Raw genomic sequence first — 27,564 nt, 5'->3', positions numbered from 1 at the left:
AGAGATGTAAATAAAATGTACCCACTAATACCTAATAGGATTGAGTATAGTATTTTATATTTATAAGTATATTTATTTTTACGTTAATATACTGTTACATTTTATAGTGTATTAGTCCTTATTACGAGTTTCTGATAGCGGTGCATCAAATCAAGTTGCTTGATATTTTTAGAATCTACCTACTTGACCGTCTTGAAGACAAGCTTTTTTAATAAAATTAGTTACTTGGCTTAATTTCACTTTTTACCAGTACGTTACTATTTGACTTCGTCAAGCATAGTAGTTTGAAAAATAGGAAAATATAATGTTTTTTCACAAATTTTAAAATAAAAAATTCCAGTGTAACACCAATTTTCAGTCCTCAATAAAGAACTTTTTTTGTCATTTTTTATATAATACAGCTTAGACTTAGCAAATACTTCAGTAATTCAAAAAACAATTCAAATTCAGGATTTAGTTTTGCCGCTCGAGAAGAATCTTCGAGCTATCTTCCTTTAAAATCCAAGGAAAAATACGAGAAGGTATATGAAATATTTTTAAGTGGAGGATAATAAAAAACGCACTAAGAACTGATGAAAGTGTAATGCTGGCGAATTTTATAGAGAAGGTAAGCTATTTTTTGTACATATTTTAGAGTTTTTCATATACAATGCCTTGCGTCGCTTCATGCCAAATTTCTTAAGGCATCCAGTTTATGGTCTACATATTCCATGTTGAAAAGTACTATACGAATAAATGAAAATATGGATAAAACACAATATACAAAACAACTTGCATTTTTCAAACTTCAAAATAATACATACGAAGCAAAGAAATCAAAAGTTTTGACTATGGAAAACGTTACTATGATTTTAAAAGAGCCTCCAGACGATAAGTTCTTATTAATGAAAGTGGTACTAATAAATATTAAGTTTAAAATTTGAATAATTCTAATTTTTTTTAATATACCTACAGTGTGTCCCGTTTTTTAGGTTAACACCTCTGGAAATGTGAGAGGGCTGTGGACTTTCCGCAAACCATTTTTTACAAATTTTACAAAATCCTGGCCTACTACGATTTTTGAAAAGGATCATTTTTCCAGAAAGTGGTATTAGGCATTTTGTATCAAAAAGATAATATTACCAGGCTATTCAACACCCACTGAATACCTATCAAATTTGAACGATAAATGTCTATTGAGTGTTTTTATGTGGTGCCAAACTTTGAAAAATCAGAACTAAAAATTATAATAACTGGAAGCAGGTCAAAGATTGCCATGAAAGTGAAAACAAGTACCAATCGGACAAAATAAAAATACAGACACTATAAATTTAACACTTAATTGCGGCCACAATAAAAATAATAATAATTAACGTACAAAAAATGTAGATAATGAATTATAAATATTAAGTTGTTAAACAAAAAATTGCAAAACAATCTAAATTAAATTTTAGTTTTCTGGAACCATGGACTTTTGGGGTTTCATAAAACAAAAAGTTTATAAAAACAGACCAAGGAATTTGGATGACCTAATGAATTGCATAAAACAAGCTTGTGCAGAGATTACTCCACAACAGCTATGTAAATTATTTTTAAATTTAAGAAAAGGATTGGAAAAATGTGTTTTACTGGAAGGAGGTTTGGTGGAGAAAACTAAAATTTAATTCGGATTAACGTTTTGCAATTTTTTTACACACTTAATATTTATAATTCATTATATTTTTTGTAAGTTATTATTTTTATAACTAATTAATAATAATTAATTAATATAATTAAAAGTTTTAAATTTATATTGTAGTATTTTTTCTTTGTCCGATTGGTATTTGTTTTCACCTTCATGGCAATCTTTGACCTGCTTATTATAATTTTTAGTCGTCTGGTTGGTGAATTTGGTATATGGGTATTTTGATGGGTGTTGAATTATCTATTTGATAAAAAAGTGACTAATACTACTTTCTGGAAAAACGACCCTTTTAAAAAATCGTAGTAGGACAGAATTTTGTCATCAATAAAATGATTAGTAGAATATAACCTCCCTTCAGGGTGATTCATTAACAATCGAATGCTGAAGATGCTACAAGTGAAATGGTGATGATTGGCGCAAACATGCCTTATCTGAAAGTTGATAGTTTCGGAAATACAGGGTGTTGGACGTTAAAGTTTTAAATAGTTTTTTGCGATTATTCTGAAAATATGTAGGTTAGGAACTTGAACATTTGTGAAACTAAATTTTTTTAGGCGACGAATGCTTGTTATAATTTCAGCTTTGCTCATAGAGACACTCACGACCAATTTTACCGAAAATTTAGTTAATAACTTTTTTCCCTGTATGTCTAATATAAAACTTTATTCAGAACATGAAATAGCAATCATTTTTCCATAAATTATGTATTCTTGTTTCATTTCGATATCTCGATCCGTTTTCGAGAAAAATCGATTTAACGAACACTATGTTTTAATAATACGAGAAATTAAAAGTAAAACAAACCAAGTATTTCTTCGTTTTATTATAACAATTAATAATAAAACAAATAGAATACGTAATTATAATTTAAAGTAATTGTTCGAAGAATCCACCGTTGATACTGATACACCCTACACGTTTTCTGCGAGATCTTCGAGTTTGAAACATCATATTGGGATTGCGTTTGACTTCGTTGGCAGCGATTTGTATTCTTTGCCACAACTCTTCACGCGAGCCAATAGATTATTTGTAAACTATATCTTTCATTCGATACCAAATAGAAAAATCCAGAGGATTGAAGTCCAGACTTCTGGGTGGCTAAGCAAAAATGCTTACATGGCCAATCCAGCGATTTGGAAAAACTGCGTCTAAATATGCATGCACTGGCCAAGAAAAATGCGGTGGAGTTCCGTCGTGTATGAACCACATGTCTCTTCTTAAATAAAGTGGAATTTCTTCAAGCCGTGGAAGCATTTTTACTTGGCCACCCAGAAGGGCGGACTTCAATCCTCTCGATTTTTCTATTTTGTCTCGAATGAAAGATATATTTTACAAAGAATCTATTGGTTCGCGTGAAGAATTGTGGCAAAGAATACAAATCGATGACAACAAAGTCAAATGCAATCCCAATATGCTGTTTCAAACTCGAAGATCTCCCAGAAAACGTGTAAAGTGTATCAGTGTCAACGGTGGATTCTTCGAAGAATTACTTTAGATCATTATTACAAATTTCATTTGTTTTATTGTTAATTGTTGTAATAACATGAAGAAGCACTTGGTTTGTTTCGCTTTTAATTTCTCGTATTATCAAAAGATAGTGTTCGTTAAATCGATTTTTGTCGAAAACGGATCGAGATTCCGAAATGAAACGAGAATACAAAATTAATGGAAAAATGATTGCTCTTTCAGGTTTTGAATCAAGTTTCATGTTAGATATACAGGGTAAAAAGTTATTAACTAAATTTTCGATAAAATTGGTCGTAAGTGGCGTCCTCTATGAGCAACGCTGAAATTACAACACGCATCTTATTCGTCGCTTAAAAAAATATAGTTACACAAATTTTTAAGTTCCTAACATACATATGTTCAGAATAATAGCAAAAAAACTATTTGAAATTTTAACTTTCAACGCCCTGTATTTCCGAAACTATCAACTTTCAGATAAGGCTTGTTTCAATCATCACCATTTTACGTGTAGTATCTTCAGCCTTCGATTTTCCCATTGTTAATGAATCGCCCTGAAGGGAGGTTATATTCTACTAATCATTTTATTGATGTGACAAAATTCTGTCCTACTACGATTTTTTAAAAGGGTCGTTTTTCCAGAAAGTAGTATTAGTCACTTTTTTATCAAATAGATAATTCAACACCCATCAAAATACCCATATACCAAATTCACCAACCAGACAACTAAAAATTATAATAAGCAGGTCAAAGATTGCCATGAAGGTGAAAACAAATACCAATCGGACAAAGAAAAAATACTAATCACCCTGTATTTGTAAAAAAATTAACTTGCGGAAAGTCCACAGCCTTCTCACATTTCCATTTAACCTGAAAAACGGGACACGCTGTATACATATAACGATGTTTCCAATATTTAAACAAACAATTTTCTGTCAAACGGTTTTTTATTAATATTACTATATAGTAGAGTGACATTTCATAATGGTAAAGTGCCACTTTAGTAAACGATTTTGAATTTAGTAAAATAGCAAATCAGTCAAAATGCGAAAAAATATATTTTACACATTCGACAGTTGAAACTTCACTTTATTAAACCAAAATGTACATTGAAGAACATAATTATTCGATCAATGCTATAACATGTTCAAATTTAATCGGAACTATTCGTATTGTTTATTTTCGTAACCTAATGCAACACACAAGTAGTCGAGAATAAAGAATAAAATATAGAATGTATTGCAAAATCTTTGGCATTACTGATGGGATTAAACTGATTACAGCTTCCGAAAAACATTGCAGTTTCAGTTACCTTTGCAATAAAATTTAATAGATGGTAAGATGCGATCTATTATAAAGTACCTAATAATTTTATGATGTACAACGTAGGGCACGAGAGAAATTTTCATAATTTCTTAGTTATTGACTTAGGACGCGCAGTAGGACTTTCTAAATCCCTTCACAAAGGCATATTGTTGCTACCACACCGCCCTTGTCATCCGCACATTTCTGCATGTTCCACCACCATGGTTGATGCGCGCAGGTACTCTACGAACTTGGCATTCGACTCGGCATCGCGATATTCATTCAACGTGCAGCAGTGATAGTAGTTAGGTGGCAGTGTTTCCTCAACGAAAGCCGAACACGACCCGGCGTTTGAAATTGACAGTGTAAATATAGCGCGGTGACAATTGGATTTCTTTGTTTTTCAACTATAACCGCTATTAGGAGAACTTCACATAAATGCACATCGGTGCAAGTTTCCATAAAGCTGTGCGAATAAAAAATATGGTTTTATATTGCAGCACACCTGCAACAATTAACCAACAATTACATACAACTGAAAAGTGACTCATTAAAAATACTTTAGTGATTGTATCAAATCCCATTTAGAATGAAGAACATGGCTGTTAATCTGGTGGGTTTTTTCGTCGTGCTCTTTCCGTTTTGCGTTAACCACGTTTTCGGAATCGAAGACTATTGTTCTAAAAACACTTACAATGGTAGCGAGACGTTCATGCACTTCACTAAGGAAGCCAGTTTGGAGGAGTTCGCTATAGTAGGGGAGCTTAAAGGACTGCATTGTTGCGCTAAAGGATACCGGAGCATAGAATGGTAAGTACTGACAGCAACGTTTCTAAGAAAATAAAACAAACATTTTTATAGCATGCAGTCAATTTTTTTATAATCTAATTTCATACACAAATGTGTAATCTGTTAGAAAAGTACGAATTTACCTGTTGCAACACACTGCTCCGCATTGCAATAGATATGCCGCATGTTATTTCTACGTAAATTTCATTATAACATCAGCAATACGTGATTCTAAACATACCGCTTACGTCCAACTTCTATAAAATTTTGTGGTTTGGTTTTTCAAACAATACTGAATTGATTCTAAACTTATGTGTTTGTATATTAATTAAGTCATCATATGCATTACCCAACAGAAATGAGAGCTGTCCAGAGGAACATAAAGTAGTAAATATACATAATTATTTTCAAAAATAATTAACAAATATATTCATATAAAGTAGTTATTTTTCGTGGTAGATTCCATAATTGGTTCATAATCTTATACTTAAATATTTTAACTCTTAAAGTGGTCGTCAACATAAGCGACGTTTGCAAATTTCCGTTTTATTCTTAAGCCCAGTTAGAAACTGAGACTCTACATTAATGAGACGCTCATGAACATGTCCTAACTTGTCCGTTAAAATTTAAGTACCTGGCTACTTACCCATTCTGCATGTTCCAATTTTTAAACAGATTCCAGGTATTGTTGTATTTCTTACGTGTTTTCCTTTTTAGTTTCTAATATTAGCGTTTATTTAGAAATATGTATTTTATCAATCGGTAAAATGGTAACATGAATGAAATTCCGATAGATATAGATACAAAATATTTGCCGAAGTTTTCTCTATTTCGTTTATAATACTGTCAGTCCACTTATGCTATTTAAATAGTGCTTTCGATCTGATTTGTCCTAATGAACATTATTAATAATTTGTTAATTAATATTATAAATACGTCGCAAACAAAATTGTCGTAATTATGTCGTTTAACAAAATAATATTGTTTTGTTCTGTCTAAATCTGCATCTCTATAAATTTGTGTTTAATTTAAACTGTTTTTAATAGTTCTAGTTCAGATCTGACTAATTCTCAATTTACGTTTTCCAAGTATTTTTGGAGTGAGCCGATGGACATAATTATGTCACGAGAATTGACTTACGACAAGGGGAGTTCCGAATCTCCGTTGCATGGGACTATAAACAAAAATTTATATGCGCAAAATTCTAGTCCGGGAATTCATGGAACTAAGCGAGAAGAGCCAAATATCATTAATTTTAACGAAAATTGTTTACATTCCATTTAGATAGGAAGGAGCTAAAATAAATAAAAATCTGTTTTCACTTCAAAATTAACACAGAATTTCGAGTCTGCCTTCTTTTCCGCACTTCAATGGACACAGGCATAAGAGGGCTTCTCAGCAAACCGTTTTGTAGCTGTAACTTAAATTAAGTAACTTTTCATTTTTATAGCTAGCTGTAAACATTTAGAAGGCCAACTTTAGTCCTACTTGTTATAGGGAAAGGTAACCTTTGTGTAAAATTTTATTACTTTTATTGATACCTACTTAAAAGGAAGATAACTTTGTATGGTACCTAAGACAGATTTACTTTGCTACATCTGAGTCTACGGGCATCAAATATCAAGTAATATTCGTAAAAAATTTGCAGGTTTCTGAAAGAAAAGAAAATTTTTATCGTTGTCTCAAATATGTAATATTTAACTTTTACATATTTTTCTAGGTAATCATCTCTTGACCATAACAAAAATATATCCACGTAACTAGATAGTATCTACCGTCATTTATTTCGAAAATTTCAGTTTTAATTAATATCCTACAAAATAAGTAAACTTATTAATAAAAACGTCATATCTAATTTTTTTTATTTTGTTTTTATTTTTGATAATCTGAGAATTTATCGAATTCATTTATTATTTTGGTAGGTAGCTGTAAGTTTTTATATATAATAACCAACCGAAGTCAGTTGAACATGTAAAAAACGTCTGGCAATAAAATTTAATGAGTTTCATAGGCGTCCTTAAAAAAGTTTTCTGATAAAGGTTAAAAATTATAATAATTTGTATATAATGTGCAGAAAATTTCTATTGTATGTTCATTTGACCAACAACATATTTTAATTATTTATGTCCTCAAACAATTTTATTATACTTATTGATTGTAAATTTCGTTTTGTTTCGTTTCAAAAGGACACCAAAATGCCATGTTGCAATAATATTATTTCTCCCTTTCGCAATTGTAATATCGATGATTAATAGAAGGTGCCTATAATAAATTAAAATTACCTGAATCACACCAAATTCCGCATTCTGCGCTGCACTGCTGGACAATTTGTCGACCACTTGTCAACGGCTGAGATTTATTGCCCAGTGGCCCAATGCAACTCTGTAATTGTAATTTGTTTGCCCGCGCTCGCATTCTTCAACTGGGCGTAAATATTTCTACCACCTCCACGTTTAGTTCGACCAGACTTGTATATAGATATAGCTAAATAAATCTGGGAACAAATTTTTAAAATATTTCAATGCCAAGTTGCTGCGTCAACAACCGAACCTGGTACATACGTCCAAGAACCAAGAGGATGACATCTTGGTTCTTCAATTGATATCGGAAAGACTATACCTACTGATATAGAGCGCTCCACGATTATCTGTAAACGAAGAAAAACTTTTTATCTGTAAAATGAGAAAATAAATTTTTATAAACACTTAAAAATATTAGTATATCCTTTGCTTTATTGTTTGTTGAATTTTTAGAGGAATTTAAGAATGACTATAATTATAGCACCTTATTTTTTAAATATAGTGAACGGCCAATAAAACATATTTCAATTTAGTCGTAATATAAAATTTCAATTGCTTTTCTTAAAAAAATAATTATCTCATTTGATATCACTTGATTTCAAATCAAAAGCTCATGTTTTATGGTATTTTCCTGCTCTTGCTGTTTTGAAATCATTCTGAATTTTGAGCAAAGTGGTATCAGCTGCAATGATAAAATTATAAAAATTATGGGAAATATCAATAAAGCAATACATATTATTTCTGTTACCAAGAGTAGAAATTCAGGATTGAGAATAATCTTGAAAAATTGAAGTACCCACTTTCCTTGTGGTTACTTCCAATTTTCTCTAAAATGTCAATACTAAGCTTAGGGGCAGAAAAGTTTATAAAGAATGACATTTTCTCATTTCAACTTACAAATAAAAGGTTTTCCTCCTTCGGAACACAATCTTGAGCTACACCGTATATAATACTATGTAGATTAGCTTTTTTGGTAGAGAAGAAAATGATGTGTTTAATATTAATGATTACTAAGAATAACAATTAGGTATATTAATAGTCGTTCATCGAAAATAGCTGTAAAAAATGTCCGTATCCACTTAGTGTCTAAATTTGTAAATAATAGCTTTTATAAATATGTATTTGAAAATAGAAACTCCACACAACTATGACCCATTAGCGTCAAACTAAATCGCAAATTTTGCAAAATAAATAAAATGCAATGACAGGAAATTGGAAGTAAACAATTCATTTTACGTAAGCGGAATAAAGTCGACCCTGAGTCCAAAAGGAAAAGAACTCTTTAATGACACCTGTATGCAAATAAGAGTAGGTAGTGAAAAGGAAGTAACAGCTGGTTAAGTTAGGTGATGTCGATTTCAAAATCTCAAGTTTGATCAACATTAACGATACCGAGCATTGTCCTTTTTCTATGATTAATTATTTCCATTGTCACATCGTTCAATTTATCAATACCTCAGCTATGTGCTGTAAAAAATTGTCAAGTCAGTCAAAATAATAACACACCTAGAACGTAGCAATTAACGCAAAGGTAGTAATCACAACCGAAATATTCATGAAATATATTTCGGAGTAATAAATCTCTACCACGAATCGATTTACATTTGGATTCACAAAATATTGGAATACCTACATTTCCTAGAAGAATAAATGGTAATATGAAAATCAAAAGATTAAGTTAAAACAAAGGTTTTGGTTCAAATCGATATTATTATTTGTGAAACATGGAAAAATATTCACAATTTATCATGGGTATTCTTTCACCCAAACCTAAAATTTAATATGTACATAGATATATTAATTATGTATTGCAACCTTCCTGTCGGTTATTTATTTATCATTAAATATCCAGTGCCTAATTAGGTATTCCGGAATTAAATAAGCTGATATAATTCCAGGAAATCCACCTTTCATTTTTTATCGTCTGATATAAATGCAATTATACAGGGTGATTCAGAACTTATTCAAAAAAAAATTCTGGATGTACTTACAAATACACTGGTACTCTGTACTCTTACAAATACAATTTTGTAAAGAAAAAATCAAAAAGGTCAGTTCGAAATTGATTTAAAAATACACTTCTGCACGGTACTGGAAACTGGTCCAATGTAAAACTTGACCTCTCACAATGCAACCGGCATGGTGGCAAAGTGTGATAAAAACGGACCAAAACTTTCGCAAGGAAAGGAATAAATAGAATTTTATAGCACCTATTTTATATCAGCAAATTCAGCTGCTTTAGCAGTTATTGTTATTATTAATTAATAAAATTAATTTGTGGTTTTAAATTATAAAATAATTTGACATACCTGATGTTACAACAACTGTTCAAAATTTTATCCACCGACGTGTAAACACAAATGTTGTCTTGCTTCACCATAAATTAAAACGGTCTCCATCAACTCCGAGTTGCTATACACGCAAGCCATGTTTGACACTAACTACTAAAAAACTACTGTAAACACCACCACAGTAAGTACTATCGCAACGACGACGATTGTAAAATCGAATTTCAGTATTCGGAGTCGCTGAGGCCACGTGGCTCCCCACGCGTATTGCGAATGACGTTAGAGACTAGAGTTGTCCAGCTATGTAATGATTGAATGTACTACAACTTCAATAATTTTTTTCTCGGAAACTAAGAATTTTACAAAAATTTCTTTTACAATATTGACTCCATTTCTCACACCGCATCTATTCCCAAATTTTTTTGGATATGTTGCGAATCACCCTGTATATTTATTTATGTAAATACAAATAAAGCTTCTGAGTACCAAAATGGACTAATTTTCGAAGCGTAAACTATCATAAAGGAATGTAATATAATAGCGATGGATATTATTTATTCTTATCCGTTTTTCTTTAGTGTGATGTCATAAAAACAACCTTTGACTGATCTTTTTAGTGCAAGGGACAATTTAATTGATTTTATTTTGTTGTTATATTTGGCAAAATACTACACAGAATACTAGAATTATGCTGCAAATAACAATTTTAAAATAATATAACGATTTATGGTACCGTTGCTGACTTATTTGGACATTCGTAAAATATATCTGGGAAATAAAATGGTCATATAAAACTTGTTACGACTTTTAACACTGCCGTGGTTAGCAAAAACGCATTATCTACAAAAAATATTAAAAAAGAAATTTTCACATATACTGACTTAAAATTATTAAGTCTTAAGTTACTGACGGTTGTAAAGAAAAACAAAATGATTTTCACCATTATTATTTTTCTGTAGTTACTGCGTTACTGCTAATCACAGCAGAACATGTCTAATTAAACAGATAAAACAAAAACAATCATATTTCCGTTTACTTAGTTCTGTTGTTTTATTTTTCCATTTTATTTAACCACTAGCATACGTCAATTTTTATTAAGGGTCCTCTATATGTATATAAAATCATTATTTTCCGATAGATAGAATCTTTGCAGAATAATCTTTGTCTGAAATGTACAGTATGAGAGGTAGTTTTGGAAGTAATTATAACAATAAATGTAGCTGTCGATTGCAGCTGTTTAATGTATACAGAGCCTTCATAAATGTCTACAAGCCACATGACCCCCGAGGTTAGGCAACCCAACAATGCACGATTGGTATTGGTAACGAAAATTCCCTAAATCTTGGCGTCACCGATATTAATTAATCGTTTCCAATGAACAATGACAAACTATTATGTCTACACTCGAGATCATGCGATCTCTGATTGGTTGAATAGAATCCCGTGGAAAATTATACTAATCACAGCCGATGAAACAGAATATTGTGTTTTAATGTAATCTTGATCTTATTGTTTTAATTTTACCGAAATTTATTTGCCAACGCGTAATTTGAAAATTACGTTTTCAAACAAAATTACTGGTCACGTGGCTTGTATTCATTTATGAAGGTTCTGTATGTATAAAGTATTTGGTATATTTTACATTTTACGAGAACCAATCTGTCTGAAACCTACTATTAAATAATTTTCTGCTCCACATTGTAAGATAAAGTACTGATGCTCACCTTAAATTGGCTACTGTATTCAAATTTATGGAAATCCGGTTCCAGCTCCAGGGCTTCCTCCAGGTTTTGCAGGAACTGCCGCTGGAATGCAACGATTTCCTGTATATTTCCGAAGAGGGCATTAATCTCCGCGTTCGATAAGAATGTCTCTTTCTTGAGAGGCTCCAAATAGTTCTCTAACAAGTTGTTCAAGTGCTGTAAAACAATTTGTAATTTTAAACAATTCTGTCGGTGACACGAGCGTCGGGGAGACGCGTGATAATCCTCAATATACGGTTTAAAAGTTTTAATAGAAAATCCCCAGTCCTATTGTGCTGAAACGTTCCGCAGCCTGTCTTCTCTACGGCTTAATAGTTTTTATGAATCCGCAAGCTCAAACGTTGGGAATGCAATTTCGAAAGTAATTTTAGGAGGACGAGATTTATTTTGCCATACCTACTAAAAGTTATACGGCGGCCTATGCAAACTCTAAAACGACAATTAGTGTGCACCGCGAAATTAAAAATCTAGTTTATGAAAATTTTCGCAGTTGGCTTTGGCAGCAATTTCTCAGGAATAACGTTTACAAAGTTTAGAAGGAAAACACTAAATGAGGATAATTTCTCTTTCCCCCTTATCCTCTATTTCTATTCCTTGCTTTTTTACATTTCTTGTAAATACTCTATTGATCTACAGAAAACAATTTTAACATGCTCACGGACAACTACTTCATATGCTGCGTTTTCATTTTGTTCTGACGAGTCAGTATTGCATTGAAAAACATAGTTAAAACGACGAAAAACCTTATTTTAAGGAGGTTTATCGGGGTCCGAGGGAAATAAGCGGGGGGGGGGGGTGTTATGCTTTTCTTATGGGGCTAGAGCCCGCTGCCAACTTGAAGAAATTAAATTCTATTGAAATTATTTGCGATAAACATTATCTATATAGCAAATAAATCTACTCAATATGCACATAGCATGCATCTTGACTAATTGTTTTATATTATATTTATTGAACGCGTAAACACTATGTAGATGTGGCAACAGCGCTAATGATCGAGTAGCAGTTGTACACACTGCGAACCTATAGACCTCGGATATCAGAGGTATTGCCCGTCAAATTTGGGTAAAGATACGTACGCGTTCAAAAATGTATTGAGTGTAAACTATGTAAAATATAATTATTATATATAGCAAATATATCGTATTATCCTCGCGAAGTTTTGCATCCTTTATTTAAAATCCGTAAATCATGTGAACTGGTAAAATAACGAGAAAATAGTTATGTTAATTTAGTTCTATAGAAATGAAATGACACTCGCGCCCATTTCTCGTCCAAGTAAAAGAAAATGTTGGATGCAATTTTGAAGGTTCTGTGATAGAAATTACATTATTACTCACTGTTCGTGTTTCTCATCTCTATTTTAGTAATGTTACAAAAGTTTTGCAACTATAACAAATTTTTTAGGTATAAAGTTTGCTGAGAAATATTTATGTTCCTTTGTTATTCTGTACAAATGCTTTTATCTCGAGTATTACTAATTATATTNTAAAAAACGATTACTCATGATTGTAATAAAATATGAAGATAAGCTTCACAGAAAAATCGACATGTAAATACCTATCTGATTATTATCTAGCCCACTTTATCTAATTGGCAGGCTCAGAGTAAACTAATTAAACAATAAACTATGAATATTTTGAAACATACATTTCTTTTAAGAAGTGCAGATAATTTATTATTTTCGTACAACCTACAGATGATAAATTGATACAAATAAAAGTGAAACATTAATATAGTAGGCAAAATACCTCGAGACATGATTAAATATACCATAATGACTATAGCTGTCACAATCGGTCCGCTAGCCATAGGCGCCGTCAGGCAGCCATGCGAGCTGCGTAGCTCTCGGTTTAGTCGCCGATTTCCCTGTAATCGAATGATTTCTTTTACGATTTTAGTTGTCTTTTGGTGCAAACAGCAAACAAATCATACTATACTAACTAAAGAAAGAAAACAAATTTACCGGTATGTAGTTATAAAATTATTAACATATAAAAACTATTCAGTTGGAAAACAAAACAGAGATACATTTTTTTGGAATAGAAAAGTATTTTATGAAATTAAAAAAGAAATGTGTTCTAAAAATACCTATTAAAGCTGCTCCTTTCGTTTAAATATTTCATGTTTTATTTTTTTTTATAAAATTAATAAAAAAATAGGAGTAATAAATAATGTACTCAGCATGTGTTATTTTAAGTGCATGTGGTCATATGGAAAGTTAAATAATGAACAATACTTTCTTTTACTAAAAAAATATAAACAATGTAATTCACTATACAGGGTGTCCCACCACGAACTCTATCGATGGATATCTGGGAAACCGCTCGAAGGATTTTTTTTAAATTGTGATGGAGTGATACGGAGGGTGGGGCCTACCTAGCTAAAATATTTTCCGGTTATACCGGAAGTCGATACTAACTTTCTTATTTTAAATGGAACCCCCTGTATATTATTGCATTTTTTAAAAGAGCGTCTATTTTTAAGTTGAAAACATATAGTACACTCTATACTTAAGATGACCGTTTCCGAGATATTTTGGTTTTTAAGCAAAAATTGACAGATGCAGATTGTCAGCAAAATTTACTTTTCCCGGAAACGTAGGTTTATTTTTTTGTGTAAATTGAACGTTTTGTAGAGGAAGACCTAATTTATCGGATTTGACATGAAAATTTTCCAGTTTTTATACAGGGTGATAAAAAAAATTTATCGAATATGAAGTTCAGTAAATATGGAAAACTCGAAATTTGTAAATGAAAACCCCTAATTTTTTTAACGTATTTGCATTCTGCACTAAAATTAAGTGTAACTTTGTTAAAGTGGTTTTCATTTTATTTACGAATAAACATTTCCCTTTTCTTAAAATGATGTTTCCATTTATTTCACACATTTTAGGTTGGCCGTGACAGGTAAATAACAATCAACATAACAACTGTCACAGGTTTCTAATTGTCAAATTTATTTAGTTCCTTGTGGGTCGCTGCTCTAATAGGAACCGGTGATATATGCTATTTTATTTGGGACACTAAAAAATTGTGTGTATAGTACTCCAGTAACAACAAAGGAAAATTGTATGCATAGAGTAAGGCAAGCATTTGAGCATCTATCACCGGATTCTATTAGAGCAGCGACCCACAAGGAACTAATCCAAACTAATGTTTAGAAGTTGAGAAGTTGGAGGAAGACATTTTGAACATTTTTGAACATTTATCAAAATAAATTTGACAATTAAAAACCTATGACAGTTGTCATGTTGATTGTTACTTACCCGTCACGGCCGACCTGTGCGAAACAAATGGAAACGTCATTTTAAGACAAGGGAAATGTTTATTCGTAAATAAAATGAAAACCATTGGGTTTAGGCATAGGGAAATGTCCAATTTGCACAAAAAATAAACCTATGTTTCCGGGAAAACTAAATTTTGCTGACAGTCTGCCTCTGTCAATTTTTTCAAGTATTAAACAGTGCACAGCACACGTATAAAAAAACTGGCGAATATCAGAAGACTCAATTTATGTTTGATTTAATCTTCATACAAATTGCATGTAACCTACCATTTGATATATTAAATAATAAACATTTCATTCCTACTGGAATAAATACAACCTCGAGTGGAAATCGCCATGTCGGACCAGCTTACCAGCTTGGAAATAGATTATTTAATTATGCAAATATTACATCAGTAGATGCCGAGCGATCGTTATCTTCAGATTAAGATATTTTAACACTGTCGTGAATAAGTTTCTTCGGAACAAGAGTAGAAACATACCTGATGATGCGATCTATAACGGATCCCATCCAGATTGTGGAACCGATGGCAACGATGCGTATAACAATTTACGTGTTTCACAATGATACAATGACATAAATCTTATAATTATTGTTCATTTTATTTTATGTTGATGATTGGTGCGCGGCCAATTATTACAGCTCTAATAATGACTAATTATATGATAAAGTTTAAGCTGTATAAATATAAAAAACAATATGTAGATATAATATTAATTATTTTCTTAAACAAGTTGTGCAATAATATTTTTTATTCTAACGTATATCTCAGGTTTATCAAAATCTTATTTTACCTGCAACATTTATATTTGTAGATAAAAGATAAGTACATTTCGTAAATTATATTAATATCGAGATTGTGTCTCACATTACTAGTGTTTATTAAATTTAAATTGTTATTACTTACAGTTGAAGCAGTGATCAATAAAATGTTAATATTTGTTGTGCATTTATCAACTGCATATTTGCAAACCACACTAATATATACTGGGAGATGTAATTTTCAAAAAAAAAAAGTATAAATACTGTGCAAATAATTTGTTGCGTTTAAAAATGTTAATGTATCCACGGTATTTTCTGATAAGCTGGTCATACTAAATATTTAAAATATAAACAGATAAAAAATAGTATTAACACTAATTCCAATTCAAGTGGATATGACTCAGATAATGACTCCGACAAGGTAGATAACGAATTTCAGTATCTACGGCAGGCGCCGCTTGAAGTCTGCCCGTCCAAACCCGCCGCGATGTAAGTGCACTGCTCGTTAACAGTGCAAATAAAAAGGGATGTGTGTGGCCTTACGGTGCGGCCAAAAAGTCAGTTCCCTGTAACAAAAGAACCACGGCAACTCGCAAAGGCAAGTTTTACCGCGCGGTGGATTGCAAAAAGAAAACGCGAAACAAAGAACAAACGACGGCCGCTGGCCAGTTTGTCTGGTCGGAGAAACCTCAAATTTTAGGCTGGTCGCCCAACGCACGAAGCTTTAGATTTTAAACCGTCTTTTACGATGTTTTAATTTGAAATAAGCAAATTAAAGCTGCATTTCTGCTTTTAATCTTTTTTATATGTTGAAGAAAAAAAATAAATATCTTTTCGAAAACGGTTAGAGGTCTTTTAATATCTCATGAGCCGCGAAATGCGCGAAAGGCGTGGCGTATCCCCATAATTCTTCTAATAAGCACGTTGTGAAAACATTTGCTCAGAACTAGACCATGTGCATCATTACAAGTAGAAATGAACTAAGGCGCTCGGGCATCAATAAAGTCAACTGACGAACGTTCGTTATATATATTTTTATTGTTTAAATTAAAATAATAAAGAATAGGGCATTTTATTATGATATTTGTAATCGGATCAAAGGCTTGTTTACGCTAGAGCTCGAGAGAGACTGTGAATAATAGGTGTAATGTTTTTAGGACATAGAATAATTTAGGCGACGGTCGGAATTATGTTTCTGTGCATATGAAAGTCAAAGCTCATAAGATTTTAAAACATCTCTACAAAATGATGACATTTTTATTATGTGTGTCAAAAACACATTTTAGTGAACTGGCACAGAAAACAATTTTTTTGGCTTACAACAAAAAGGTTTTCTTCATACAACTGTTACTAATTAATTTAATTGGATAAGTTGCATCAATAAAATTAAAACTTTGAAAGGCAATATCTCAGTCAATTTTTATCATAGTTTCTTACAGCTTATTTTGATTGTTGGAATCTCTACTTTGTTTTATCTGCAATAATTCCTATACCTATCTCTGCTCAGAAAAAAGTTATAAATGAAAATATAAAAAAAACAATTTTTCGCATTTTTTGCAGATTTATTTATGTTTACATTTCGTATACCTTTTTCGAGGTTGCAAAAGCTCTTGTAGTTTTGTTTTGAATTCCGCCTAGTTTTTGAGTTACATTGAAGATAGTAGGTAGTAGATCATTATTAGGTGACCAACAAACTAATGAAACAATAAATACCCTTTAACGCAATTATTGTTCCTTATTCTCCCCCTTTTTTGTAGATAGTCAATAGCCTAATATAACAAACATGGCGACCAGAACAGTGCAGATTGGGACACCAATAATTTTTGGTAGGTGCACCTCGTAATTTCGATTTGAATCATTTTTCTACGGTGACTATATTCCAATCAAACGAATAATTAAGGTATAGATGTGCTTTCTCAAAAGGAAATGTGATGGAACTTAGGTTAAGTTTAACTGCATCTTCTACATAGTTACCCATTATTTTAATGGAAGAAACTAGTACGAAGTCTAACCGAACTTGAGTGATACGCGATTGGCAGCATTGCGTTGCGCATAACATCCTTAATAATCACGTGTTCTTGGATTGTTGATACCTCGTTTAGTTTTCGTAATATTGTCATTTGAGTACCTCCAACGTCTGGAACAATGATGCAACGTAAAATGTTGCGTGAAAGTGGGGAAAACTTTCACGGAAACGTTTGAACTTTTGAAAGAAGCTTATGAAGATAATGCTCTGGGTCGTACGTAATGCTATGAATGGTTTTCACGATTTAAAAGTGGTCGTCAATCAATTGAAGATGATCCGCAGGTAGAAAGGCTTTCACCTTCAACTGATGACTCCCACGTTCAGAAAGTCAAAGATCTGGTGTGGCCCAATCGTGGATTGAGTATCAGATAAATTTCAGAAGAGGTTAGCATCTCAATTGTGTCAAATTTTTACTGAAAAATTGAACATCTAGTTGCAGCAAAATTTGTTCCTCGTTTGATGATCAAACAACGTATGTTGACAGCTCGTTGAATAACCTAATGACGATGAAACATTCATTCAAAGGATCATAACGGGAGACGAATGTCGGATTTACGGCTGACATTGAGACAAAAGTTCATCACTCACTAGGCATTGCAAAGGATCTCCACGCCCCAAGAAAACATACCAGTCTCGATCCAATGCCAAAGTGATACTGTTTTTTTTCGACTTTAATGAAATTGTGCATTTTGAATTATTGCCTCAAGGTGAAACAGTAAGCCGTGTATACTATTAAGACGTTTTACAACACTGAAAATATCCACAAAAGAAGACCAGAGTTGTGGTGAGACAACTCATGGTTCTTGCACTATGACAATGCGCCCGCACACTCAGCTTTGTCAATTCGTCAATTTTGTGCCAAAAATCAGATTACTGTCTTCCTTCACTCGCCTTACTTTCTAGACCTGACCCCTTGCGGTTTTTTCTTATTTCTGAAATTAAAATCAGTGCTGAAAGGAGGCCGTTTTCAGATTGATGACATCACAGACTTTAAAGGCCAATTCATGTGAAGCTATCCGAGAATATTTCGCGAAATGGAAACACCGCGGGAAGTGTGTGAATAGTGAAGGGAGTACTTTGAAGGAGACAACCTACAATAATGTATAAAATTTATAATAAAGTTTAAAAAAAATAAAGTTCGATTATTTTCTGAACAGACCTCGTATAGTAATCAACAAGAGAATTATCATAGCCATCACTCGTTCGGACAATTTTGCACTGTGAGACCGTATTAGTCTGTTTTGCGTAACATGAAAGTTTAAATTGTTTCGTGAATTAAGAAAGTTCGAGGTTCCTCATGGTCATAAATCATGGAGTTCATGACTCACGATAAAGGAATAATACAACTTGACCAAATTCATCCTTGCTCATACAATTAAATATAAAATATAATACCTTCATTAAATAACTATATTTACCAGACCAGGATGAGTTTGGTGAAGCTGTAAGTAACTATCACAATTTATCAGATACCAAAAGCGTTACCTAGTTCATAGAAAACATATTTATTTTAATGTTCATTGTCACGGGATATGAAAATTTACGTTTAATAGAAATATATACGTATATAAATTTCATTTTTTCTCGAACAATTTTTAAAAATTGTACCTGGCTAGATATAAATGCATTTATTTAAATAAATTATATATCGTATTAACTAATTACTTATGTATGATTAGTCATACACTCACTACACGTTTTACAGTTTTGCATTGTACATAGGTATTTGTTTTACATTTGATTAACTCATTTCTTTACTATTTATGCAAGATATAATTAATTTCTATTTTATTTTCTTACTTCTTCCACTTCCACTGTTAACCTTAACCCTAATTGATTCCATTATTACAATAACAGTTTTAACTTATTAGGAACTGTTGATTCAAATTTAAACAATTTAAAATAATGCAGCAGTAGTTAACATGACATTGAACTATAATATTGAAAATACTACGTAGGTACTTCAATCGCCATATGACAGATTTTCTGCTTGGAAATAAGTTTTAATGAAAGAATATTTCCACATTAGTTGATTAATATTTCTCTTTGCTGTCAAGAAAAGTAATAATTATAGACATTGAATAATAGATACTAAAGCATCAAATATTTTAGAAAATCAATAAAGTATAGTATAGTTTTCAGTATTGGGAGATATCACCTTTGTAAGGAACCGAAAAAACGTTACCTGACATTTTAAAACGAAACGACCAGGCTACAACTAAACTTTCCAATTATTGTGGACTGTGGTCGCGGGTTGCTTTACAAATAACCGTCTTAATAACATATGCCGTCCCTTCAGTCGAAACAATAGTGCCATAAGAGATAATTATTATTCACGTAAGTGGCTGCTACATGGTGAATCAACGGATATAATTTTTAATTATGGATTTGTTCCGAAATACCTATATGATTTACTGGACGACCAATTATAGGGCTTTTGATGGCAAACCAGGTGCAACCAGAATTCACTACATTGCCCATCTTTTCTGTAGTTGTTTAAACGTAATAGCCTTTATTTACGTCTGAAGTAAAGAACATTCACCGCCTAACCGAAATAATGTGTTATTTCACCGTTTCAGCCTCATTTATTCTGAAGGTGATTAATACATTCAACATTTCAAAGAAATAGATAACGCTGCCACATGCCCAGAAGGATATGTGGCCAGCTACGAAATTTGTACGAACGACTAAAAGTGAAAACATAAATGCATAATTCTGTTAACAGAAACTTAAAACTTAAATCCATTTTATTTTATATGTAATTTGCGAAAATGCGGAACTAATTTTTATAACAGAAAGCATCATTTTGTACCTACTGGCAAAGAGTGACATATTAATCTGTAGGTGCTACGAAAGCATGACTTGTTTCCCACCAGACGAAGTAAACTAGTGATATTGTGGGAAACAACTACTTTGCCAGCTGCATACTCCGTCCAACATTGAATTACACCACCAATATCTACCTCAAAACATGTTGGTAAACATACAAATAGCTAAATCGTTCATCGAGCGTCTCACCTTTGACATACTGATGAGAACTAATATGTTCTGAATATTGCTGTAGAGTAATGAGGTCAATCCCAATCAGTAATATTTAATTTATAACTTCTTTTTATATTTTCTGTAAGCATATAACCCCATAGATATATTGTGAAAAATGAAGTCGATAGCTTTATTAACTGTAATAAATAATTTAAACAGCCCATTCCGTTCGTAAAGCATCTATGACGTCACACCACTCCACTAGCTATTAGCTGTTGTCCCAAGTTATTATTTTTGGTACAGTTTTAATTTTTTTCTCTGTTTATTGGTATTTCTCCACCCGTGCAAAGCATTTAGAAAATAATTAAAGGCACCTTTTTAGAAGAATCATGGTTATTTTTAATAAACTACTTTTGCAACCAAAAATTGCACACTGAAAAAAAAAATACGCACTTCAATTGAAGACTTTGGTGGAAGGAGATAAGATTATTTAAGTAATATTTTTGCAGATATAAATTTAGAAATGTAGTCTTTTCATCTTATGCAAATGTGGAATATGTGGTCTTAATAAATTTTCAAACTCATTACGTTCTATTTTCTTCAAGATCTTTAAATGTTAAAATTGTTAAACATCAAGATTATACATACAAGAAAGAATTCGAAAAATCAGTTTATTTGGTATTTTTAATTTTTTTTAATTTACAGTGTGGCAAAATAGCAAAAAAATAAAAACCAAATCTATTTTAACTCTCAATGAATCTCGATGACTGGCTACTTAACCTTATTAATATTTACACAAAACGAATTATGAATGTATTAAGTCGTTGCATAAATTAGTAGCTCCATTCAGGTAACACTCTCAACAGGTAATAAAGAATATACGCGCTCAATAATATATGGAGGTAGGGGCGTCGCGATACGAAAAAATCACTGCCGCCTTTTTGGTCCCGCATTGTTAACGACCACTAAAATACAGCAAAAGGACCTCCACGACCCAACTCGATTTCATTTCCATTTCATCCGGACATCTAAATTTTACATCTAGGTTGGTCCAGAGGCGTACCAAACGGACACGAACCGAATTTGTTAATTTTTAAATACTAGTTCCTAAACCACCAAATCCTCAAATTTTAGATAAATCTAATACCTACATTACATTTTGCTACGAAATCAAATCAATCTTAGTCTGCAGTTATTGTTTTCAAGGCATCCATAAATCCAATAAACCTTACCTGTTCACCGTATGCATATTGTCAAACATAAAATAAAATCAGCAACTAGTACAATTATTTTTTTTTTTCATTTGTCATACATTGTTGGAATTCTTGAAACTAATATTAAGTGAAAAATCCATCGAAATTAGAAATCTGAAAGAACTTCATCGAAGGTTCATTGTCGAAGGCAAGGATGAGAATTTTTAGACTTGGCAAAGTTGTGCACCAGATTATCCTTTATAGATCAGTTTTACTAACAAACTGAAGAAGCAGCTAGGGATTCACCTTATTTCCATATATGCCAAATATCTATATCGAAGCCTTCCAGAAGAAAACCACGGAGCAACTTTAAAGCAAAGCGTTGGTTCAGATATATAGACGATAGATTTATTATCTGTCTCAACACAGGACGCGTCCTTAACCACATCTGGACATCAGCTTCAGCTTGAAGATGGAACAAAATGGTGCCCTGTCATTGCCAGAAAAACTAGACGTCAGCTAGAGGCACAGTATTTACAGGAAAGATAGATAGATACCCAAACGTTGAGTCTAATCAGCATTCAGGCCAAAACTAGGTATTGTCGATACACTTATACATCAAACACGATCCATCTCCAAGCTAGAACATTTGAACCAGGAACTACAACGCTTATGATCTGCCTTAGAGGAAATGAATACACGAACAGGAATATCGAACGAGTCATCAGAAAGACACATAAGGAAAAATAGGATCAGAGTATAACGTAACTGTCATATATACAGGATGCATTGACAAGATAGGCCGCATCTTAAGGGAACATAAATTTGATACAATTTACTACACTTCAAGAAATATAAGAACAGCCTTTCCCAAAACCTACTTCAGGAATGGTTTACTAAGTAATAACAACGTACAAAAATCAGCAGTTGTGAAGCACAGGGCAGATACAGGACATGCGATAGACCTAACCTAAGTAATAAATACCAAACTTCTAGTGTGAGAGAGAGAGAGAGAGAGAAGATTTTGGGCAATACTCTACAGAGAGGCAACAGAAATCCAGAAGAATCAAAATAACTTCAATCGAGATGAGGGGTTAGAACTACCTGGAACTTGGAAACAACACGTCCCTTAAAATCGTGGAATGACACGAGTCAATGACCAGTGCAGTAAAGCAGATATAAATACCGACAAAAGGACTTAATATCCAGTTTCAGAGTTTCTTCTGAAGAATAGAGCGATATATCTTTCGAAACAACAAGAAGTTTAGACTGATGATGTGGCAACTAGCCGGGAAATCGTATACCCGACAATACGTTGGATTTAATCACAAAGAAACTTAGGCACTATTTACGAATCGAAAGATAGAATTATTTCTTTGTGAATCATAAAACCGATTATACTTTTGCCTTTACCGCTACTAAATAATTTTTTAATAAATTTTTATTACCAAACTTTCAAAATTCCCTCAGAAACTTGAAATTATATTTTTTGTATTTCTTTTTTCAAAAAACGATCGAAAAATTGCGAAATCTGTGTTAAATGTTGGAAGAAATGATATATTAAAAAAAATAAAAACATATTTATTCTGTTCTTCGTTTCACTGATTTTGATTTGATTAAACGAAACTATCGATGTTGTTAAATGGATGTCATGTCAACTTATTATACAAAAATCGCGAAATTGTCGCACTGTAATGTTATTAAGGCTGGACCATTGTCAAATCAGCAGCAAATATGTACGGACGATGCAGGTGGTTTCTTGCTCTGTTTCTGTACTTGGTTAGAGTAGAAAAAAATAATTTTGCAACGTTCATGCATTAAACTAATCTATGTCCGTTGTTTTTATGGATCAGCAGTTTTGTAATTAAGCAATTATAAAGCACTAGAAACAATATTACACTAGTTGTTTATTACAGTTAATAAACAATTATATTGTACACCAATCTAAAAAGAGATAATTTATAAGCTGTTATAATGAACAGAAATTATTGTTCGCAAATTTTCATTGCATGGTAAATAAACTTTTGTGGAAACTGATCACATCCCCAATGTTCTTTCAAGCTAATAAATAAACAAATGTATTATCAATACTCGTATTACATATATTAGCTGATTAATGCTGCTGTTAAAAAACAAAACAAAAGATAAGTCAAGAGTCTTGAAGGAAGTTCAATAATATAAATAAACTTTACACAGGATGAGCATGCTATTAATCATCATATCGAATTACCTTATTCATTATACGGTTTCAGTCGTAGCAGGAGGGATTTTCAGAATCTGAAAAAAAATATTTATCAAAAATTTATTTATTTATTAATAAGTATTTCTGCAACAGGTTTTGCTTATTAAACACTAGAAATTTTATATAATTAAAATTAAATATCTGTACCTCAAAGCTAAACTGTATTAACTCCATTTTTTACGAAAATGGGATTATTTGACAGCCCAACACAGTTTCTTATGCTCTTTCACGTGCTAAACAGTAATAACTCCCATTCATGATACTTTCGAAGATAGACAGTGCTAAATAATAATAAGTCCCAATCTGTCTCCAAGCTAGACAATCTTATGTGTATTTAATATTAACCGTGTTTCATTTCCACAGTATTAAGTTCCTCGTTACATCAATTTAGTCCGAGCCAAACAGGTGTATGTAGAGTTAATATTCTATTAGTTTGACTTCGGTGTATTAACTCCACACATATTAAGATCATGTTGGTTTACTTTAGTATTATATCCACATTCATTGTGTGTAGATGTGTTTTTGCAGTGTTGGTGATAACTGGTAAATTTATTAGTCATCGAAAAAGTGACTGATGACATGTAAAGGCGACATTTCTGTATAAAGAATAATAATTACATTTGTTTTTGTTTTTTCTATCCAGTTTATTAAAAATCAAAAGTGTAGTTGGTTTATTTAAACTTTAGTTTTTTTATGAATATTATCTGTTTATATTTTTAAACATATTTATTGAATATAGTTTATTTATTGTTTTGTTGTTTGTACTATTTCAATAAAAAAAAATTAACCTGGTAGTTTTTATTAGTATTATCCTCAGTATTATCGCACAATTAGTAAATATTATAATATAAAATCCCTAAATCATGTTTGTGCCAAATAGTGTTAACTCCATTTTTTCGAAAAAAAAAANTTAAACTGGTAGTTTTTATTAGTATTATCCTCAGTATTATCGCACAATTAGTAAATATTATAATATAAAATCCCTAAATCATGTTTGTGCCAAATAGTGTTAACTCCATTTTTTCGAAAAAAAAATACGAATAGAAAATTATTCTTTAAATTACATTAAATAATATTAAAATAGACGTATAACTTCACATCATACTATTTTTTGTATCAAGGAGAAGAGTTCGAAGTTATGGAATGATAAGCAAAATTTAAATCTTTAAATCGCTCTCCTGTAAAATTTCATTTTTGGCACTTAATACAGTTTAGCTCTGAGGTACAGATATAGAAATTTATATGAGCGTAATACAGTAAAAATTAATAAATCATAATTATCTTCTGTTGTTTATTATATTTCATTTAAATCCCTTAAAATAACAGCAGATGCTGACGTTTATACTGAATTCTGAATTAGAAACTATGTGTTATTATAATTTAACTTGTAACATCAATGACTTTTGCTGCTATGTTGTCAGTACCAATATCAGCCAATGATAGCAATTACTTAAATGTAAATGTATGTGTTGTAAATCTACAGTGGGGGTTTAACTCTCAGCTAACGATTTGTCTATCGGAATCATTGAATCAATTGCGTGTTTGTCTTTGAAACCGCCAGAAAAATCATTTTAATGCAGAAACTTACAAATTAGGCCATCTGACCGAATAATTACCACTCTAAAACGAGGCTAGCTGTCATTGACTTAATTTTTTGGAAATATCAAGAACGAACGAACGACGTGATAACCAGACCGAAAATTATTCAACGACAATTGTCACATCAATCTCACAGTCAGTGTCAATCCAAACCAAAAAATAGTGTTAACCGATATCTTGATATTTATATCTGGTTGAAACTGCTCTCTAGCTCCAACCGTACCTCCGGCACTGGTCGGGTCGGCCGCACCTTGCGACAAAAGGAATCGTGTAGACATAACCTACTGGATGTTATCTCTGTTCTTGGGTAAGCAAGTTGTGGCTGGCCCATCAATAAACTTTTCAAGGATCGGACCGTACAGGACGATTCTAATGGCATCTGTGACATATATATATAAACGTTTCCGTTGGTAATTGATAAATATTTTCTTAGCCATTGATACATCTCGTTAGGTAGCCGTAACTAGTGATAAAGTGGCGCTTACAAGCCTACTGTTAATAAATTATTTTGTTTACAGCTCCTTGACGTCTCTTCGTCATTGAGTAAATGTTATGTTGCAAATTGGCATATTCACTCTAAAAGATATCATAAATTTTTAGGCTGCAACTTGATCAAAAATGATTGTAGAGAAATTAAAAAAACCAAATTGGTGCTTGAAGTTTCTGGTTTCGGAATCTGATTTATTGTTGACCACCTTTAAGAAATTATATGAAAGAAAAATTCAAAATTTTTGCTTCCGCTTCAAAAAGTCCACGGGCTTCACTATTTTTTTTATTGGCAATCCCAACTTTCAGCTATTTTAGTTGGATTCAACCTCTTTAATTTGAACTGTTGAAGAGCACGAGTTATCATCGTCCAAATCAAAAATGATCTTTTTGGCTTTGATAATTAATTACTAGGGAACTAATGATCGTACAGAAAATCTAATCAGGGTTTTGAAAACTTCAAAGTAGGTACCTTTCGTTTTTTGATAAACAATTTTTTTCCATACAAGAAATTCGATTTAAAGAAAAATAAGAAATTGTTTATTTAAGAATTTTCGCTAAACTTGAGATAACTACAAATTATGAATAGACGAAGAAAACCGCTGTGATTTTTCTTTTCTAAACCAGGCCACGTAAGAGAGCCACCAGTGGAGATGCCTCTACGTGTGACCGAACGTCGACCCTGGACATCGGCAGACTTATAACCAGGGACGAATGCCTGGCCAGAGTTTGTACTCGATCCAAATTTGATGCTTTGTTTATGCCCTATGTTATTATCAAGCAATTATTGTGCTAATCCCGAAATCAACAATAAAATCCAGTGTTTCTTTAAATATTGTCCGAGTTAGGTTCTCTCCTAAAAAATCATCAAACGATCTCAGATGAAGGGAAAATCAGCGAATTAAAAAATGTGTGATATCCATTGGGAAAAAAGGGTCATATGCTTCAACAGACTTCGGTCAAAATTTTGCAGAAGGAAAATAATACCGTTAAAAGAAATGAACGTGTTTATTTTACTAGACGTGACACATGTATTTTCAATTACATTGACTAGTTTGAGCCAATCCTAAGCCTGGATTATGAGATGAAATGAAAATCCAGATTTCCAAAAAACGGTTGTTCAAAACGACATACATTTACAAAGAAAGTATTCTTTTAGAAAAAAAGTGGAAGAATAAGAATTTCTTATTAAAACTTCAAGACACCAGAAAAAATGAAAATTTAAATGCAAGTAGATTACTCTAATAAGGCACTGCAAATTCGAGATCACATTTCAATTTCTCGTCCCAGAAAACTACGATATACCGTATTTTATGTATTTATTACAACAATTATTGATGAAGTTATTGAAGAAAACCAAAATAAAATTATGATTTCAACATCCTGCATCTCTGAAATTAAAATCTTGGACTT

At 32.0% G+C, this 27,564-nt stretch overlaps 1 protein-coding gene across 1 annotated transcript in view; it reads left to right on the top strand.

Moving 5' to 3' along the window:
• Positions 1-4,696: 4,696 nt before the first annotated feature.
• The window catches only part of LOC108913060 (X-linked interleukin-1 receptor accessory protein-like 2), a 127,705-nt gene continuing 104,837 nt past the window's right edge, over positions 4,697-27,564 (top strand). The window contains exon 1 of the mRNA XM_018718526.1: positions 4,697-5,242. Coding sequence (XP_018574042.1) covers positions 5,022-5,242 — 221 coding nt within the window. The 5' untranslated portion in view covers positions 4,697-5,021. The remainder of the gene's footprint in view (positions 5,243-27,564) is intronic.

The sequence above is a fragment of the Anoplophora glabripennis genome, unplaced genomic scaffold (genome assembly GCF_000390285.2).
Source record: "Anoplophora glabripennis isolate ALB-LARVAE unplaced genomic scaffold, Agla_2.0 scaffold574, whole genome shotgun sequence".
NCBI classification, from domain to species: domain Eukaryota; kingdom Metazoa; phylum Arthropoda; class Insecta; order Coleoptera; family Cerambycidae; genus Anoplophora; species Anoplophora glabripennis.
This window is presented reverse-complemented; position numbering and strand designations above follow the sequence as displayed.